This window comes from Alligator mississippiensis, chromosome 1, assembly GCF_030867095.1.
Source record: "Alligator mississippiensis isolate rAllMis1 chromosome 1, rAllMis1, whole genome shotgun sequence".
NCBI classification, from domain to species: domain Eukaryota; kingdom Metazoa; phylum Chordata; order Crocodylia; family Alligatoridae; genus Alligator; species Alligator mississippiensis.
This window is the reverse complement of record NC_081824.1, coordinates 166,873,387-166,893,998: the sequence shown is the minus strand read 5'-3', so window position 1 is coordinate 166,893,998 and position 20,612 is coordinate 166,873,387. Positions and strand designations below refer to the sequence as shown.

Here is a 20,612-nt window from a genome sequence, read left to right as displayed (position 1 = left end):
AGGTGGGCCTTGTAGCCCTCCTGAGAGGGGAAAGTACCAGCTGGAGGAGCAACATGAAGCGGGCAGCAGAAAAGTTAGTGGCTAACCTTCCTCCTCCCCTCTGGGCCTCTTTGCCAATTAGCACTGAGGGGCAGGGCCAGACAAAAAGCAGCCAGCAGTCAAGATGGCAGCTGCTTCCTCATCCCTCCTGTGGCTTCTTCACCAATTAGTAGAGAGGGGTAGGGCCTCTCTACCAATCAGCACTGAGGGGCAGGGCTGCTGTGAAAATGGCTTGGTCTCACTGCAAGTTAAATAGGTCCCTAATTATATGCGATGATGTGCCACACCAACTGCACTCCCCTTTTCAAAATCCTAAATATGGGTGGATCTAGAAGGGTACAGTTCCTGTTGACAAATATATCTTCGGGGGGGGAGGGGCAGGCAGTATTAAAAAAAATTACAATACAGTATTAATGGATGACTTCATAAATATACATAAAACTGCCTGCTCCTACAATTGTCTTTCTCCTGCATACAGAATTTCTCTCTGACTGCCTACACTTTTTTGTTGTGCTTGTTCAATGCTATTGACTATATTCTTAGAGCCTTTAGCTACTTCCTCTACCAGACCCATTGCTAAAAGAGGTGATGAAATCCCTAAAGGTCAATATGTTGTCTCTTCCTTACCCAGTCCTATTGCTGAAGAGGGGCACAGACATGCCTAATGGGTTGGAAAGCTTGCGTGAAACACAGAAGCCCTGCTTGTGTTTATGGGCTGGCTTGGCCTATAAAGACCAAGCACTTGGCATTACTCTTAAACAGTCATCGAAAAAACACTGTATTACAGTCAAACCCATTTAAGACCAGGTTCTGCTTTGCTTTGCTTTTTCTCCAATTCCACTTACTACATTTTGTCAGAACAGGAAAAAAAATACTGCCTGGCTATTTCAGGTATCCTTTAAAAGAGGTAGCTACCACTCTCCTGCAGTATACTCAGCTATTAAACAATTTTACAAAAAGAACAGAATTGTTATTCATAAAGCAGGATTGGGTTACATTCATCTGTGGTGTAAAAGAGTCACTGAATCTCAAACTTATACCAATGGGGCCTTTTCAATGACAACAAATGCCCTTGTGGACAAGTTCAAGCCATGTCCCACATTGCTGACTCATGTCCAATTACAATACTACCAGGTGGCCTTCAAACTCTTCACACTGGTGATGACATCGCCTTAAGATGGCTGAAACAATATGCTGAAACTGTATATGCTAAATAAATAAAATAAAAAGGACTAGAGCTACTTGTATCTTGCTCTGCAAGTGGGGTAGCAGGGAGTGGGAGTGGCATTCTAGGGAGCAAAGTTATTACTCAAGGGTTAGAGGTGGTAAAGAAAGCAGAAAACTCATTCCCAAAATAGGGAATGAGTGACAGGAAAAAACAACTGGAGGAATGAGTGCCTAAGACTAAATATACCACCCCAGGCTAGGGTCCTGTACTGGATTGCAGATCAGCAGCCTAAAGCGGCCTGTATGGGAGAACTCCAAGGCACCTCTGCATATAAACTAAAAATACTATTGGTTGCTCTATAGGTAGCATGCTGAGCTGGTATTACGGTGCTGTGGAAGGCTTTTGCGGCACTGTCCAGAAGCGGATGCTTCAATAGGACTTCACTACTGCCATGTTGCCATAGATTTTCAGGGGACAGCCAAGAACCCCTGAAACAATATAAAATCTCGTGGATCCTCTTTGTGGATAGCCTTAGCCTCTAGCAGATTTTCTGATACCCATTTAGACCTGAGGGATCCTCATATTTTACAGGTGAAATTTCCCTGTTCATTCCACAGGATCCAACCCCACTCTGATGCAGAAATGATGTGAAGGATATTCCACAAGGAAAACTTCAGAGTAGTCTTGACGTCATGCAGCTTTGGACCAGGTCTGTTACAGAGCTTGAGAATTTAGAAAACAGTCTATGAAAATTGCTGTTCTAAAACCATCCCAGATAGATGCCTGTCCAACCTCTTCTTCAGCATTTCATAATTAGATGAATATCTTAAGAGGACAGGGAAGATTAGTTTACTTGAAACATGGACTTCAATAAAGAAAGTGTTTTCAAAATGGATTATCCAGCAAGTTGCTAAAGAGCAATATGAAAGCAGAAGCTTTCAGATTAATATGTCCTCAAAAATCCTTCATGTGGAGAGGCTTTGTTTACACAAATGAAAAGATTTGGCAGGTGTGTGACAGGGATGTGGTGGGTGATAATTTTATTATAAACTTCTTGGAGGCAGAGCTTGTAAAGTATACTGAATTTCAGCAAGCAGGTACAGCATGCACAAACCATCACATATCCACCTTCTGTGAATGAAAACTAATGGTACTCTGCACTGCAAATCAATTCATTTTCCCCTATAAGGGAATTATTTACAGAAAGACCCCTCCCCTGCAAAAATAATCATGTACAAGTACAATTGTACATATCACTGCTTGACAAGGATAAACTTTTTGCTAGACAGTTGAAGTGCATCTCTAAAGACATTTCCTAAAAAGGGAAGAAGTGTCCACAGCATACTAAAAGAATTCTCATGAAATGTGAACAAACATTTCCAGATTGAACAGCATATCTTAGGATCTATTAAAGCTTGTGAGCACGTTTGAATCTTAATGTGCTGGACCAAACCCTGAACTGATGTATACTTCACACAACTTAGTAGGCTCCAGTGTGGGATGCAAATTAATACAGCATACATTTTGCAAACGCCTGTATATTTCATCCTAACGTATGTAATTATAACTTGAATATAATTCATTGGCTAAGGGCCTGACTGACACTCAAAAGGCCCAGCTTCGATTCTTCAGCTTTGCTACTCACCAGTTTGTTATGCAGTATCTTTGAGCATCTGTTGAATGGTAGTTTTGATTGAACAGAGGAAGGAAGTTTTCAGAATGGTCCTTGCAAATACAAAGTACTAGTGGTCAGGGTGGGGGGTTTTATAAAGCAATGTTTAAAATTGAAGGCAGATTGCAAAACATATGTACATGAAGCAACATTATGAAATTAAACATGGGGACCTTGTACTTTGTATGTCGGCATATTGAAAAACTCAGTGTGTAGGAAATGAGGCAGGGTTCCTGCACAGTCCTGGCTTGCTCCATTTGTACTTTGTGTGGCGTGGAATGAATGGGCCAGAACTCCACATTCAGTGGGACCCTCTGAAGGGACAGGGTTCTGAGCTTCCAAGACGACCGAACCTCCTGAGTAAGTCTGGGGGGCAGCCACTGCCCTCAGAAGTCTCTGGCTGTGTGCCTCCACTGGAGTCCAGAGCTGGCATGGAGGCACAGGGCCTTGGTACAGAAGGTCCCAGGCTCCTGCAGATTGATGGAGAGGTACAGATTTTGGATGTCTGACCCACTCCTTGCTCCACATCACGTGGAATAATCCTTATCCATCCTAATTAAGTGATTTTAGAAAAGGATTCCACCCACCCAGCAATTCCATAGCGGTTCCTCCCTCTGTGTTGCTGCAGCAAAGGAAAATCCAGGCTATTGTCAGGATAAAATAGTTAACAGCTTTATTTTTATAACTGAAAGATAATGTAAGGATGGCTGTGTCAAGCAGCCTGATTTAAGACCTGTTGCTGCAGGATGGTTTAAAGTTACACACACAGATGGAAGTGAATGCCTCAAACCCCATTAGAGTGGCTTAACCAGATAGTTATTTCATGGTGGTCTGGAGGCACCTGTTCACACTTAATTGAACTGGCCTAAATTTGACCTTCCCCTGACGTCTGTATTATCATGACATGGTACAGGGAGTGTCACGCTGTTACTGTGTTGAATACACTGCTATTGGGAATCTGTTCAATTATTATTTGACCTGCATTGACACTCAGGACATCCTAACTGCTTTCCAGTCATGAGATAACACAGACCCCGTACACTTTAAAAAGGAGACAACAAATAATAAGCAAATGGGCAAAACATAAGGCAATTACTTTGCTTGTTATACAAAAATATTAGATTTCTTAAAACCTCCTTCCTTGCCCTCTTTTCAGTTGACCCCCCAGAATTGCCCCACCACAAGTGATATTTCAGACTCCAAGGAGAAGGCCTGGTCTGTTTTAAAAAACCGCTGGTTATTTCCATCAGAAGCAGATTGACATGATGCAGGAACTCTAACAAAAATATACAATAAGTTCCATGTTTAAACTTGTACAATGGACACTTCATAGAATCCATACAACATAGGAATTTGCTTTAGCTTTGAATCTGTACCATAGCAGAGTAACTACTGTATTATGGCATTTTAGTGGCTCATAGGCTGAAATAGATGTTGTCAAATGAAGTGGATTAGCTGTGCTGGGTTGTTTCCTTGTGTGAAACACACGTCACCAATTGTCCTGCCTATTGATGTAAGAGAACAATGGGTGAAGTGTTCTCCTGGAGCTTGAAGGACCTAGTCCTGCACATCCTGGGAATTCCCATGCAGGGTAGGGTCCCTCAAGCCCTAGGAGCTCCTGCTCAGCTTTCCTCTCTTACAGAGATGCAATCCAGGAAATTTTCAGGTCATGTCTTAGGAGTGCATTTCTGCAAGCAGGGGGAAATCCCAGCTTTCCCTACTTATAAAGATATACCGCAGAGATCCCAGGGATGCATTCTGCAAGTGGAGGACCTGTTTTCACTGTTGATAGAGGTTCCCCAAGATGTGTCTTTAAGAGGGGAAGCCACACAGGCACTCCAGGGCTGCCCGGGAGGCCAATCCTGCATGAGAATTCCCAGGTTGCACAGGATCAAACCCCTCTGACCCTGCCAGAGCACCCGCTGGGATGACTAGAGAGTGTGGGCAGCAAACAGACTCCCACTGCTAAATAGGGGCACAAATTAATACCACCTCTGTGAGCCACAAATTTGGGGCATTTGTAACACAAGGGGCATGATCATTTGTCGTCTTGGATTTTATGCCACTGTAAAAATATTTATGGAAGCACAAAAGCCAAGCAAACAGACAAAGGCAATGAAAGGTAATATTCTCTTTCCACCGTTAGATACCTGCTAAGGTCTAGGTTCTGTGATGCTAAAGAGTGGGCATGGTCATAGATCAGACTCAAGAAATTGCCCTGAAGATCTTAGCAGACTGGACAGACAAAGGTGGTAAAAAAGAGTTTTCCATTTCAGCAGTAATGAACTTGGTTACTGGAGCTGCTTGCAGATGTTAAAAACAAAAAAACCTACTTTCCTGGAAAAAGCAGTGTGTTACTTCAACCTGGCTCTGCAGTATCTGTAACGATTGGGTGCTTCAGTGGGGCTTTTTGGCACTTTTAGCTAAAGCTGAGTGAATCAGCTATTAGATAAAAAGTGCCAAAAAAGCCTCACTAAAGTCTTTACAGATGTGGATGAGCCAGGTTGAAGTAATGTGCTGCCTCTTCTAGGCATGAATGGGGCTTGGTGTGGTAATGCTTCGAGTTTAAAGTAAAGTGACATTTTGGGGTGGGTTTTTTTTATGTTTGCAAGCACCCAGAGTGACTAAGTCATCTACCTAAGGCCATGTGGAAAGTCTGTAGCAAGGCCAAGGCATAAGGTCAGATACCCAGATTTCCTGCCATAACCACGAGGCCACCTTTTCTCTCCCTCTGCTTTTATCAGCATGTCATTTCTTCACCTTATTACCTACCATGACAGTCATAGAAAGATCTCTAGCTATTACCCCCATAACCAGGCAACTCCACCAATCTAAGTAGCATGAGATTCTTAGTGTGGAAAATGCTGTGACATTATGCCCACTGATAGCATCAATTGAGTTCCTGCACTATCAGGGGCATTTCTTAAACACTGCCAGAGAAGACATGGCTCAGGCCAGTTTGCATCGAACATTGTCCAGCTAAGATTGTGGCTTGAGCTTGAAATAAAAGGTTATTTTGTTAACAAAATACAGTACTCCTGTGGCATTGGGCAAGATGTAGTTCAGCTTCTGAATTCATCTTGTCAGGTCTCTGGCTCCATCTTGAAGTTGCTAGGGAAAAGCAATTCAGATAAAATAGGAACCGACTTGAAGCTTTTCTGCATTTAGAAAATAGTTGGTGATTAGACATACATATCTAAACCAGCAAGGGTAGATATGTGTGGATACTGGCCAGGATCAGAAATAGAAATACCATGATTAAGGCTGTTCTCACAGTTGTTCCAACGCAGGAGATACTATCATATACTGGAAACTATGGAAAAAAACAAGTGTCCTTGTATGATTTTTCCACCTCAACCTTCCTGAAGCAGGCTGCCTGCTCAAGGAAAGCAAAAAAAGTTCTGAGTGATGAGGTAAATACTGACGTGCATCAATTAGAAACAGAAGGTACTTATTACATCTCAAAGTAACCTGCAAAATAAATAAGAATCCCTAATACTGGAGAAAAGCCCCAAACAATCCAAATTTTAAATATAAAAGATTGAGCAAGGAAAGTAACTCTTTAAGAGTTAGCATTTTAAGCCCTTGTTTCAGATTCTGACACGTCCTGGTGGGCTTTACATGCCTTAATAAAGGGGATGCAGGAAATGTGTTGATTCTTTTAAGGAAGGTACGTTTTACTTCAGTTGCCCAAGAACTGAGCCAGCACAAAAGTGGTTCCTCAAATATTATTGTTGGCACATTTTTTCCTAGCACTAGCCATATCTGCAGCTGGATGATGAAAAATATAGGAATCACATGAGACTTGAAGTCTATTAATTTCATACCAAAGCAAGGGGCACGGCCCTCATTCTCTACGGAATTATCCAAATTAAAATGAACTCTGAAGTGAGACAACAAGCAGCTGGTGGCAAGCCCACTGTCAGAACAGGGAAGGGACAAAGCTACTCTCTGCATTCTGGGGCCTTTACCAAATAGAGCTTGGCTACCCTTGGGAATCATTCCCCTTATGTCTGCCCTGTTGTATTTATGCTAATGAGTTGTACTTTGCTAGTGCACAGGATTCCTAATCATTGTCAAGACCACCCCTGCCCATTGTGCTAGGAAGTGTACAAACATAATAAAAAGACAATGCTGCCTTCACAGCTATGAGGGAATGTCTCTTCAGGGCTAAGGACAGACATTCAAAAAGCCTGAGCCTGAATTGATTCAATCCTTGCAGGTTAGTCTGCAAATCACTTTGTAACTATACAGACATCCCCTCTGGACTGAAAAAAAATGCTGGCACATGCCTGCAGTGGCTCAGGCTAGAAGCTGGGGGGGTGCTAGAGCAGCCCTCCCTTCCCTTCCACAGGGCTGAGCTGAGGCAGGGTGTGGCCAGGCCCCATCAGGACGTTGTGATTAGGGAGGGAGGGAGGGAGGGGTCTGCCCCCCCCCCCCCCCCCGACTCCTTGATAACAGAGCATTTATCAGCTCTGTTATCAGTATTTAGCACCCCATCAGAAAACAAAACCTTGCTCATTAGTTCAAGCTCTTCGTAAAAAGCTTTTTCCAAAGGAAGGAATGCAGGGACATTACCAGCTGAGCTATTGATTAGCTCCAAAACGGACTATGCAGACACAGTCCTATCTACCTTACACAGCATTAGCTAGCATACCACATGCTGGCTAAGGTCTGTGCTGTGGGAGAGAGGAGGAAGGGATCTCTGCTTAAGCAGCGGGGGGAGGGGGAGGCATGGGGAAGCCAGCAGACCCTGCAGTGCCTGCAAGTCTGCCAGAGAGCAGAGGGGAGGGGCCAGCTCTGCTATGAAGCAAGAGCCCAGCCCAGAGAGCATGCCAGGATGCTGGGGGAATCTGATTCAACTAAAACCAGCAAGGGTCTGGGACAGACATTGCATAAACCAATTTGACCCAAATCAGTTAAGTCTGATACTGCATTCAACCAGGTTTATCTTAAACTGATTTCAACTATTTTCAAACTGGTTTATGTACACTGAATGTCTGTTCTGTTACAGGTTTAAACCAGTTTCTGACCACTTAAATCAGTTTATGTGTAATGTCTGTCCCTAGCCCAGAAGTGCCCCTCCAATGTTCACTGTCTCCACAGCTGTCTCCTTTGAGAGGGAGTGGCGAAAGTTTCAGTACCATGAAAGCTGCCCATACAAAAGGGAATAGTGACTCAGGACCTTGTGGGGTTGGTGGGGTGACAACTCAAGTAAAGCAGCTGTTTCCTTTCTGCTCACCCTATTCTCCAGCCACAGATTTTGTTCCTTGTGGTTGGGCTTTTTCAAGTTCTAGGGGAGGTGAGGCTGTGCAGGTTTTCAGGTTTTCTTTCTCCTTATCTATAGAGAGACAGAAAAACAGGAGCCCTTTTATTACTCAACTTTTCTCTGTAATTAGAGGTAAGAACCCAGTGTCTCTGGAATACACAGTATTCATGAATCAATGAAGCAAGTAAGATTTGACCTAAAAGTCTAGCATTTGTCAGTGAGTCAAATTCAATAGGATACATACAATGCATGCTGACTTCCATGGAATTTATTTCTAAGTAAGTAAAGGCAGAATTTGGCTTCCTGTTCTCTCAGGTAAAAAGAGAAAAAAAAAGTCTTATTCACAGAAATCTACCAGATCAAAATGGTGGCGGGAGTGCTTCATCTAAAGCTCGAACGACATTGATACATGAGATGCTGGAGTGCAGTAATTACCATGCTCCAGCAGACTCTATTACTTGAATCTGCTTCAACATGGTATAGTGTAAGTTCCCATGGTGTTTGCTCATACGCCTAGTTCTTAAGGACCTCTCAGGTTTCGCCGTTTTGTTGGGATCTGGACAGTTCGGTGTTGAAATATTTGCTTTGGAAGGCCTTCAGGGGGTTCTCACCTGCCATGTCTTCCATGGAAAAGTAAGTTATTACCGGGAGTAGAATGTTACATCCCACCTCCCCTGGGGTCTTCCGTAACCAGGCTTGTCCGGTTTCCACCTCCCCTACATCCCACCTTATACCAACCTTAAGATGTTATTTTCTACTCATCTCTAAGGTGAGCTATAGTAATAATTTTTTTTGTCTTGGTCTTTTGACCTTAAAGGAAAATAGGGTATAGACCTCACTTGGCCTGAGCTCCCAGCTGTAGCAAAGACTGGCTTGTGGCCCTTGTTATCCCTGGGTTACCTTGTTGCCAGGGACGTCCTTGCTTCTCTGTTATGTGGTTACTGTGGTCCGGACTCCTGGCTCTCTCTTCCTTTTGCAGGGTATTTGGCTATCCAATCACATTCAGAGGTGTCCGGGATCCTCACCTCCTCTTCAGGTATGTCTCTTGGCCCTTGCAGGCTTCTCCCTTCTTCGTGTGCCCCCTCCTGGGGCAGCCACCACTGCTCCTCTCTGGACCTCCCTCCTCCTTGGAGCTCTTCTGGCCCCACCAGAAACTTCACTTACGGTTCTCCCAACTCTGCTCCCAGCGGAGCTTTTACCTCTGCCTAAGGGGCCGGGCGGTGAATCGGTGCCAGCACGCCACCATAAAGCAGGTCCGTGTCAGGGCTGGAGCTGACCCTGGCTCTTCCTGGACCTGTTGTGCCTTTTCTTATTTCCCTCTTTTGTTGCCATGGCGTTTTTCTCTGCCGCTATTTTGATCCGGCCGGACTTCCAGTTTTCAGCTGTATCCCACTGGTTCAGGAGCTCTTCCCTTTGAGGTAAGTTTTCCTTTGGGGCATTGCCCCCATCACATATAGTTACATTGTGTTGGAACAGCCTCGCTGCTCGTGTATAGGTGCCCATGGATTCCTACTTGAAATCTCTGGGTTTATCTTGTGCAAACATCTATACATAACTTGCACTTAACAGGGTTCATGTTGCATAGCACCCTGCAACGCCCTTAAAGGATTTCATTGCACCCTACTCAAGAATCACAGACACAAAGTATCTCAGGGTAGCAACAGAAAAAAGAAAGTAAGCCGAGCACTTACCTGGTTTTTGTCAATGCTACGCTTGATATCTGCACTTGGAGTGAATCAGTGTTTATTCATTTTTAACTGGAGCTGTGCTGATTTCCACCACTTGAGAATTCAGCTTTAAAAAAATAATTCAAAAGAAAAATAACCTTATAGTGTTAGAAAAATAAACAGAAAATATTAAGTACTTCCTCAATTTTCTAGTGCTTATAAAAATCAATGAGGAGAAGCAATGAGTGACAGACTGTCTTACTTTTGGACTCAGGAAATCTTTAAAAAGATATAAAATGAAAATGCTCATAGGAAACAGATGTACTAACTGGCTTAATGTTCATGTGAAAAGTAAATAGATGCAAACCAAGCAGAGTTAAGCCACTGCCTATTCAGTTAATTTGCTTACAAAGATTGTTAATTGCTTTCCTTGGAATCAATTCTGAGAGTCCAGTGTGCATCCATCTCTCCCCACTTCTGCGTCATCTTAGCTCTATTTGGCTCAGCCATACATAGCACAATGGTCTCTTTGTAACACTTGTGAGCTGGATTATTTATATTTGTCATTTCAAAGGGCTGCTTGCTGATCTTCTACCTTCTCTAACAAGTACTCCATCTTAACCCTAACCCCCCAAGGTATTTACCAACCTCCCCAAAACAACCTTGCAGTGACATGCTTGACTTACATCCTGGCTGCTAGATCCTCCCATGCCTCTGAAACATTTGCCCCAACCCATTTCTCTCAGCTGTGGAAACTATCCAACTGAAGCAAGGCCTCCCAACCCTAAACCTGGTGCCAAGCTCTCTTGCAAAAGGACCATGAAATGAATTCTGCCTTCACACCTGGTATTACCCAGATCACAAGACATTCCTTAGGGCAGTAAATAATTTCTTAGATCCTCTGGGCTCAGCTGTGCTATTGTGCTGTTGCACACACCAGTGTTTATACCAGTCATTTACAAAGCAGAATGGTGGCACTCTGCATCGTTTCATAGATTCATAGACATTAGGGCTGGAAGGGACCTTGGAAGATCATCGAGTCCAGCCCTCCGCCTGAAGGCAGGAAGTCAGCTGGGGTGGTAGGATCCCAGCAAGATAAGCATCTGAATTTTTCTTGAAGGTGTTCAGTGTAGGTGCTTGAACCACCCCCAATGGCAGGCTATTCCAGACCTTGGGGGCTCAGACAGTAAAGAAATTCTTCCTTATGTCCAGCCTGAAACGGTTTTGCAGTAGATTATAACCGTTCGACCTCGTCATCTCTTGGGGCGCTCTAGTGAACAAACATTCCCCCAGATACTGGTGGTCACCCCAATAAACTTATAGATGGCCATCAGATCACCCCTGAGCCTGCGCTTTTCCAGGCTAAAGAGCCCCATAGCTCTCAGCCTGTCGTCGTAAGGTCTGCTTCCCTGACCTCTGATTATGTGTGTGGCTCTTCTTTGGACTCTCTCAAGCTTCTCCACATCCTTTTTGAATTGTGGGGCCCAAAACTGGACATAGTACTCCAGCTGCGGCCTCACCAAGGCCGAGTACAAGGGGAGAATGATGTCCCGGGATTTGCTTGAGAAGCATCTATGGATGCAAGCCAGCGTTTTGGTCGCTTTACTGGCTGCAGCATCGCATTGCAGGCTCATGTTCATGTTGTGGTCAATGATGACCCCCAAGTCTCTTTCTTCTGTAGTGCTAGCCAGCATAGCTGAGTTCCTCCTGCTTATTCCCCAAGCTCCTGGCATTTGTGTACAGGCAGGCAAGTGTCCCCTTGGGGGCTCTTGCCTTGCCCACAGATGGTACCAGGGCTGGGGCAGGGGTGGGCTCCCTTAAGTGCCTTAGGCTGTTGGCTTTGCAAGGGTTGCTCAGCAGGCCAACAGTGGCGATAGTCCCCTGGTCCCCCGGCAGGCTTAGTTTAAAGCCCGGTGGAGCAGGTCAGCCAGTCTGGCTGAGAAGAGCCTCCTCCCTAGGGGAGAGAGGTGGAAGCCATCTCTTCCCAGCAGCTCACTGCCTCTCTCACCAAAGAGCAGGCTGTGGTCATGGAAGCCAAAGCCTTCCCGATGATACCAGCGCCACCGTCTTTGTTTCACTACCTGGATCCTCCTCTCCCTCCTCAGCCCATACCCCGAGACTGGGAGGATCAAAGAAAACACCACCTGTGCCCCCAGGCCCTTTAGCTCCGCTCCCAAATTCCTGTAGCACCTCATGACCCAGCTGGGAGCGCTCCGAGCCGTATCATTGGTGCCCACATGAATAAGGAGCATGGGATAGTGGTCCTTGGGCTGGAGGAGCTTAGGGATCTTCTCCGCAATGTCTCGAATACGGGCCCCTGGGAAGCAGCAGACTTCCCGGGCTAAGGGGTCGGAGCGGCAGATTACCCCATCAGTCTCCCTCAGGATGGAGTCTCCCACAACAAACACTTTATGTTTTGTCTTGGGGAGAGCGGGGGCAGTAGCTGCAGTTGGGCCTGTGTTGCCTGTGGGAGCTGGCAACTCAGAAGGCTCTGCTGGGGCTGCAAGAGGTTCACAGATTCATAGATGCTAGGGTCGGAAGGGACCTCAATAGATCATTGAGTCCGACCCCCTGCATAGGCAGGAAAGAGTGCTGGGTCTAGACGACCCCAGCTAGATGCTTATCTAACCTCCTCTTGAAGACCCCCAGGGTAGGGGAGAGCACCACCTCCCTTGGGAGCCCGTTCCAGACCTTGGCCACTCGAACTGTGAAGAAGTTCTTCCTAATGTTTAGTCTAAATCTGCTCTCTGCTAGCTTGTGGCCATTGTTTCTTGTAACCCCCGGGGGGCGCCTTGGTGAATAAAACCTCACCAATTCCCTTCTGTGCCCCCGTGATGAACTTATAGGCAGCCACAAGGTCGCCTCTCAACCTTCTCTTGCGGAGGCTGAAGAGGTCCTGGTGGTCCTCATAAGGCTTGGCCTGCAAGCCCTCAACCATACGAGTGGCCCTTCTCTGGACCCTCTCCAGGTTATCCACATCCCTCTTGAAGTGCGGCGCCCAAAACTGCACGCAGTACTCCAACTGCGGTCTGACCAGCGCCCGATAGAGGGGGAGTATCACCTCCTTGGATCTGTTCGTCATGCATGCGTGTGGGCGTACACTTAAATAAATATAACAAACAAGCAAGCAAGTACAATTTGATTATTATAGAACTTTTTTGGAATTTCTCTTCCATTGAAAATTTGGAATAAAAACTCGAATTTCCCAAAATTGTAGTGTTTTATTTTTTTAAATGTCAGAATTCCCTGTGGAATGGAATGTCCCCATTTCAAGCCACTCCAGTGATGCGATACCTTGCGACAACTACAACGTCAGACGACATCAGAAAGAAATGGTATTTCACAGCAGGCTGCATTAAAAACTTAATCCAGGTACCTTGGGGTTTTTAAAGTACTGCAAATCTTACACTTGGGCTTGGCAAACCTAAGATGTTCAAGGATCCAACTTCCAGGTGCTATTAAAGAAACTTTTATGCAGGGGGAGATTGGAAAGAAAATAAAGACAACTTCCTCACCTCCTGCTTCAACAGCAGACATACTTTGAAAGTAGTTTTTGCTCCTCACCACTCAGTCCTTTATGCTTGTCATCAAGGTTGCAACTTCATGATCCATAGGGTGTCACCAGTTCAGCATTTTGAGCACAAGCTACCAAAAAGAACTGATAAAATGTAACAGAATGCATTCAGAGTTCAGCAAAATGGACAGGGGAATTATCTCCCATACAACTGCACCTTTCAAATGTGCTATGGCCCAGTTGATTGGTTATTGCTATTTAGATGTCCCCCCCCCCCCCACCTAAGAAGGCTCTGGGTAGCTTAAAGGAAACTACCTATAACCACAAGATAGGAAACAACAGTGGATCCACCAAGTAACCCAAAACTTTAAAACTCCACCCCAAACAACCAACTTCCACTTGCCTGCCTATTACCCATGACAGCAAAACCTCCTCTAGTCCATCCCAAACATGCTTCCCAATCCCCATTCTTTAGCGTCTCAGAATTGAGAGATTGTCAGTACATGGTCTGCAACAGTTTTCCAGGAGGGCCGTAATGGGAAAAGGAAGGATGCATCAATGGGTTAGGCACTAGATCAGGACTTGGGACAGCCTCCAAGGAGGCTGCTGAACCACTGCACCACCCCACCAGCAACCCCCTCCCACCCCCCACAGGTGCCAAGGCTGTCAGCAAGGGAGGGAGGGAGAGTGGGAGGGAGCAGCAGGCAGCTGCTGGTTGCTTTTCCTGGCCAGAGCCGGAAGGCGTGGGGTGCTAGAATGGAGCGCCTTTGCATCGCAGACCCCCCAGCTAGGGTATTGGAGGGAGCTGGCCCATGAGGCAAAGTGGGGGCTCCCTTCCCTAACCCCTGCCCACGAGGCTCTGTTCCAACCCCTCCCCCACCCCCCGAGCTCCAGCCAGGCAAAGCAGCCAGCAGCTGCCTTCTGCTCCTTTCCCCTTCCCTGCTGACAGCCCCGTAAAGCATGAAAAATTAATCCTGGAGGGAACACAAGTTCCCTAAGGCAGTCTGCTTTAGAGCACCTTCATCTAATACCCAGTTTGACCAGGGTTAATTTTTTGCATAATTAGCCATTTTGAAAGCACTCTGCAGACATGCACATGTGTTATGTCACAGCTGTAAAGTGCTTTCAGGGGCCCAATCACACTTAAATTGTAACTTGTGTAAGCACCCTAAGTGGACATGCATTCTGCAACCAAAGGAAGACCCCATCTCCATTCTTGGAGGTCAATAGGGATACTAGTTAGAGCCCCACTCAGCTGCTGTTGGGGGTTAGATTAGACCCAGCAATAGGTCTGGGGAAAGAGTTTCCAGGCAGGAAAAGCAGCGCAAATTGTTTCTGTTCTGAAGGTTTTGAAACGTAACACCTTTATTCCAAATTTCATTTTCGACCCTCTCCTGAGCAGAAAGTCAAGATTTCAGCCTGTATGTCACAGCTCACTACATAGACCTTTCAACTGTCTTTTTGTAGTTAGCCAAGAAATAACCAACATTCTTATTTAAATTAACTAACTTCAGTCTTAAAAACAAAGACATGTAATCAAGCTGACTCCGCTGCATTACTCATTTTATAATAGCATAACTCCACCACAGCGTACAGCTGGTCTAACACAATGGAGAGTCAGAACCAGAATTTCAACTCAGAGTTGTATACTTAATCACAAAAGACACTGCAATTTAAACATTTATTTTTTATTGTATTGCACAACATATCTATGCAGTTCATGTCTTTACTGTAAAGGAGCCACACTTCCCAAAATATTGGATGTTGCAGCATGCAACACAAGCATTGTGAATAACCAGTGCCTTCTTTTTAAAGGTATTTCAAAAAAAATCAGTTGCAAGTTTAAGCATTTGTGGCAATAATTGAAGGAAAAAAAGCGAGAAGTATAAATACATATTGTTATCAAAACACACAAATATACAATTTTAAGAGGATCTCCAATAAAGTCAAGCAACTATTTCAATGAGATACTGTATCTGTAAATGTAGACTCTGCAGTAAAGCGCCAAACTATGCACAAAATATATATTTTAACTTTCAAAATAATTTAACAGTTATGTTTTGCTTGTGTTACCTGTTTGCAACGGATGGTTTATGATTTCATATACAGCTACAGGGCCAAGTCCTCAATTAGGTGTAAATAGGTATATGCTGATTTATAGCAGCTGAGAATCTGGCCAAATATATTTGAAAAGAAAACCCTCGAGTTGTTCACATTTGAACACAAAGCAATAGTTTAACACTGAAGAGCTAGTTACAGTGCAGCAAAAACAGAAAATGGAACTAAAGACAGCTTAAGATACTAAAGAGAGGCCTACATGTAAAGTAATGTTGAATTATTTATTCTTTACCTTAAAAATCTCCTGTCTAATGCTTACAGATTCTTCAATGCTCAAAAGCTCCTAAAAGTGAACTAAACTAATGGTCACAAGTAGTAGTATCCCCAAAGTATATTCCTTAAGTTTTGACAGCTAATACTGGTCCTTGAATACATTTCATGTTTGCTGAAATTTTTTCATTAAAATTTATCATCTTGCTGTAGTAAAAATCATGAAAAACAATAGGTAAAAAAATAGTATTTTACGAATATTTTTAGAAAACCCGTCAAACAACTGCAAATACAGCTGATATTTTAATATATTTATTCTTCAGTACTCTTCGGTTATGGTTTCTTTTTTATTAATCATTGTATATAGAAATAATAAGGTACCAGTTCTACAATTTATTTTTGTCCATTACATTGAGGACCTCATCCAGAAGTGAAGGTCCAAGGTCAAGTTGCAATGAAAGAAGAGAGCCTGCAAGATCTGAAAGGGAGTCTTCAGACTTGGTCTCCATCTTGGTTAGTTCACACGAAAGCTGACTGTCTTCAAATAAATCAACTGTTTGCCAATCAGTGCATCGTTCAGAAAGGCTGGATGAATGACTGTCTCTGCCATTAGTATAATGTGATGTAGAACCACTTTGCTCCCACACGTCAGCATCCTTGTATGTTTCCCCGTCCTCCGACTGTTTGCTTTGCTCCTGCAATTTTTCTTCCATTACTGGCTCACAACTGAGTCGAGGATTCCTTGACGGCCTGAACGAGTCTTGCTTTGAACTGAATGTCACTGGTGACAGTAAGGGCAACATAAGGGCTTGAGAACCACCAATTGCAGGAAGTGAAATAGCATTTTTGAGCACTGGTGAAGGAGTTTCTGTAAACATGGAGTCAGAGGTGCTGTTTGCCCTGAAGAATTCACCAAACTGGCCAACTCTTGTTTTTCCTTCATTCCCAGGTAACAGCTCATAATTTCCTTGCAGGAAGGAGATGTCCCCAAAAACATCATGTTGTCCCTCTTTTCCAATGTGAATGGTGTGGCGAAAGTCTCCAAGTGGAGGACTGATCATATCAGGGGACAAGATATCCCTTAGTCTGAATTTCTTTCCTTTCTTATTGTTGGCAGCTTTCAGGTAGATGGGGGTCTTAGCTGGCATTTTGTTTGTCGACTTTAAGGTGGTCTTTTAGAAAAGAGAAAGCCACTTAACAAGAACGAGTCCTTCTTCTTCAACAGACTTTCCGGGTACGCTGTGTCACATTATTATCTTAGATTCCTCTCATACAAAGTCCTTTTCTCCCCCTCCCAGGAAAGAATTCTGGGATTAGGAAATGCGATGGACTCCAAAGCAGATCCTTTCAAGTGTGAATGCAGATTTCAGGTGTATTAGTGGCCAAGTGCTCTATTATTTCCAAAGCTTGAGAAAACCTATATGGGAAACAAAAAACAGATTATCATTAACTTACTTTTCATGGTTCATTCAGTCTTGTTTTTTTATGAAAACAAATTATTAATGGTACTGACATTTCCAGCTACAGATTAGCTTTATGATGTTGCTTCCCTTCATTAAACAGGATAAAAGGGCTTAATCTAAAAAGGGCTAGCTAACCTTTTCCTGACTTTGTTTTTTTTTTTGAGGGGGGAGGGCGGGTTGAAGATCATTAGAGTTCCTTCGACAGAGTTGCTCAGCACCATCCACTTGGTAACCTCACTATCCCAGACCTTCCTTTTTTTGTCAGTCATCTTTAGTCTAAACAATGGGCAGTAGCATTTGACCACTGATATTTAACAGAAATGTAGTGAAAAAAACTTTTTAAATTTAAAAAAAAAAAATGGCTGTGGCATTAAAACTCTATACATTGTGCTTTAGATGTGGTTTAAGAAAGTTCAGTGTCAGAATCACAAAGCCTAGATTTTGAAAACCTGAAAGTACCCAAATAAAACAGCCAATTTTCACAAGTATTAAACATGTAACAATCACCAACTTTGTTTTAAAAATATATATAATCAAGCCATTTATTTAGGAGCTTAACTTTAGGCACTTCAAAAAGGTGGCTAACTTAAAATTAGCTTAAAAACAAAACAAAACAAAACAGTAGAACAATTAGAAACCTACATTTTTGGAGAGATGCTTTTAATTACTTTTTAAAAAAATTTTAACAATCCTTTACAGCAGTGAGGACCAAGGTTTTTGCTGTATGTGCTACAAATTAAGCCCTGCACCCTTCCTGAGTGCCTCTCCACTGGGCTGCCTGTTCCCTTCCCAATGTCACATGCCACACACACAGGCTGCCCATGCCACTTGTGGCAAGCATGCTGCAGGTTGCGACTCCTGCTGTACAGAATTGAAAACATCTATTCCCTTCTGTAATAAGAAATCCTGACTTCTGCACGATGACACAATAAATGTGTTGTTTTTTTTCATGGCTGTTCTGTTTTGAGGGTGGTGAGGGGGAAGAGAGTAGAAATCCTTCTCTCTATTTATTCAAACGATCGAGTCCCAGCAGAACAGCTCCATGGCCATTATGGTTTGGCTGCAGAATCACTAGCTACTCCCTCTCTCTCTCCAGCATGCCTCAAGCCTTTTGCACAGAAGTGCAGACAGCCAACAAAGAAGCCCTGTGCAGGCAAAAGTCCTCCTGGAACAATTCTGCACCGCTTTGACTACCTTTCCTTCCATCCACAGAATATATTGCCACTTAACATTTGTTTGTTTCCAAGGACTTTTCATTTCTCATTTCCAGGTGCTGACTCACCTTAGACCCAATTCAGCTCCCATTAAAGATCCACTGAAACTGGAGCGGGATCTCAGATTACTGGAGTGTCTAAATCTGGGCTCAGCAGCTCTCTTCTGTCCACTTAGTTGTGTCCATACAAGGGAGTTTTGCCCTCTAGCTACTACAGCTGAGAGGCAAGATCTTTTCTAATCCTCACGAAAGTTATGCCAACAGAACACTGCAAGTTAGATCCAGATTTGCATATCAAACCTCTATATAAAATTAAATATGCTTTCGTATTATGAAATGCTAAAGGAAGTCCTAGCTAGATGGCTATCTCTGTCTGGGTCATGGAACAGAGGAACACGTGTTTTTAAAAGATGAAGTTTTAGCTAAATATAATGCTTTATCTCTACATTTCTAATTGCTAAACTGACCACATTGTTTGGAGGTTACTGCATTAGAGTTGAAATGTATTTAGCTAAACAAAACATCCAAAACTATACAGTGAATTCTACTCTTAGCAACCAAAGCAAAATGGTGGTCTTGTTCTTTGTTTAGAGCAGGGGTGGCCAACCTGCAGGATGAGTAGCATTTCCGTGTGTGACAGACAGGCAGCCATCTGTCCCTAGGGGTGTGCAGGGCCCGGGGCATATCAGCCTGTGTGGGGCCAAGTGGGGAGGGAGGGGCGAGTGCCCAGACTGTGGAGCCGGTGGCATGTGGCAGCCACTGGGCCCCACAAAGAGCAGGGCCCAGGGCAGCCGCCCCACTTGCCCACCCCTAGGGATAGCCCTGCATTCAACAGATCGGGGAGGAGATAGGTAGCACAGTGGCAGATGGGGCAGCAAGTAGAGCAGTAGACTGGTCAGGGGGTACAGAAAGCAGAGCAGCAGATGGTGTAAGGGAACAGAAACAGAGTGGCACTTGGGGAGGGTGCAGGGCTAATGGTGGCTTACCTACCAGAAAGGTTAGCCCTCGCTGGTTTAGAGCTCAACCCTGACAGCACTTGACCCGCAGGGTTCCCCATGAGTCCAGACTGTACACTGGATGGCGAGCTGGGGGCTGGGAGGGGCTGGTGGCAGGCCATCAAGATTCAAGTCTGGCACCAAGGAGGATGTGAGGGTTGGGAGCAGTGCTGGGTCCCAGGGACCCAATCCTGGAGTGCAGTGGGAGAAGGCGGGGAGGGAAAGGGGAATGGAGGGGGAAGAGGCGGCAGAGCCAGGCCTATAGGACCCAGACCCAGCACACAGAGCAGGGAAAGGGCAGTAACAGGCCCCAGGGACTGATCCAGCCCATACACCCCCCGCCACAGGCCAAAGGTTGAGCACCACTGGTTCTGAGCATGCTATTCTACTAAGTCCCTAAATAGAAAGAATCCTTACAGTTCTTATTGTTCAGATTTCTTCCGTTTACTCCACAAATAGATTTTATTTCCTACTCAGTTGGCAATTCTACCTACTGCTGGTTGAAAAATGGGCAAATTCTACTCTGTTTAACATTGTCACATTCCTCCTCCCAAAATCTGGACTCACATCTAAAAAGCCAGACATGAGCTCTAACTAGAGGTCTAACTAAACCTGCAATGATCAGTTAAGTACCAAAAAGTCAAGTAACACCAACATTAAGATTATGCCCAGCATTCATTCGCTTTGCTTCTTGTCTGTCAAGACGCATTATAAAAGAATCCTCAGTAGGGGGCAGTGTGGAATCATACTGTTTGGGGGGAAGTTGCATGGCATACTTACTGTTTGTCCTAATATTTGCAGTCACTGCATTGTTCCAGTACGCCGTCACAGGTTGCACTTAGGACATGTTTTATTTAGATTACAGTAACCAGCACTATGAGTTAGAAAGTTTTCTGATCAGTTGCAAGATAATGCATCCCATGTTTTAAATAAATCACATCCTAAGTGCCAGAGCTGAAGAGTCCAGAGTGCTGCAAGGGCTGGGACCAACAAAATGCTCTTTTTTTAACTCTAGCCTTGGCATCGCATCGGAGCCTCCTGATTGTATTACTTCCATGGAACTGTTGAACTTTAGCTCAATTCATGTTAGATAATACAATCTGGAAATACTCCTTGCAGGAAAAGTCCTAACTTTGCTACACTGTAATGGCATTTAGCATGTGTTTTACTACTTGAATGCTCGGTTAACTTCAAATGCAGTTAACATAAGCCAAGTATACATGTGACAAAGCCCCCAGAGAGTGCAGCACTTTTGTGGATGCACATTTCAAAGAGGTTTGGTCC

General features: G+C 44.3%; 1 protein-coding gene and 1 long non-coding RNA gene across 9 annotated transcripts in view; both read right to left on the bottom strand.

Moving 5' to 3' along the window:
- Positions 1-1,720: 1,720 nt before the first annotated feature.
- On the bottom strand, positions 1,721-13,568 carry LOC109286417 (uncharacterized). The gene is made up of 4 exons (XR_002094434.2): positions 13,331-13,568; positions 9,840-9,942; positions 8,122-8,220; positions 1,721-5,990 (listed from the first exon to the last, which is right to left on the bottom strand). It is a non-coding gene; the product is annotated as an uncharacterized LOC109286417 (long non-coding RNA).
- Positions 13,569-15,001: 1,433 nt separating this feature from the next.
- Positions 15,002-20,612, bottom strand: part of CDC42EP3 (CDC42 effector protein 3) — a 42,652-nt gene continuing 37,041 nt past the window's right edge. For 6 of the 8 annotated variants that reach the window (XM_059716461.1, XM_059716474.1, XM_019500644.2 and 3 more), the window contains one exon: positions 15,002-17,074. In XM_059716461.1, the coding sequence (XP_059572444.1) occupies positions 16,044-16,805 (762 nt within the window). In that variant the 5' untranslated portion in view covers positions 16,806-17,074 and the 3' untranslated portion in view covers positions 15,002-16,043. Of the gene's footprint in view, positions 17,075-18,402; positions 18,602-20,612 lie in introns of all 8 variants that reach the window. The other 2 variants (XM_059716477.1, XM_059716482.1) reach the window with 1 other exon arrangement.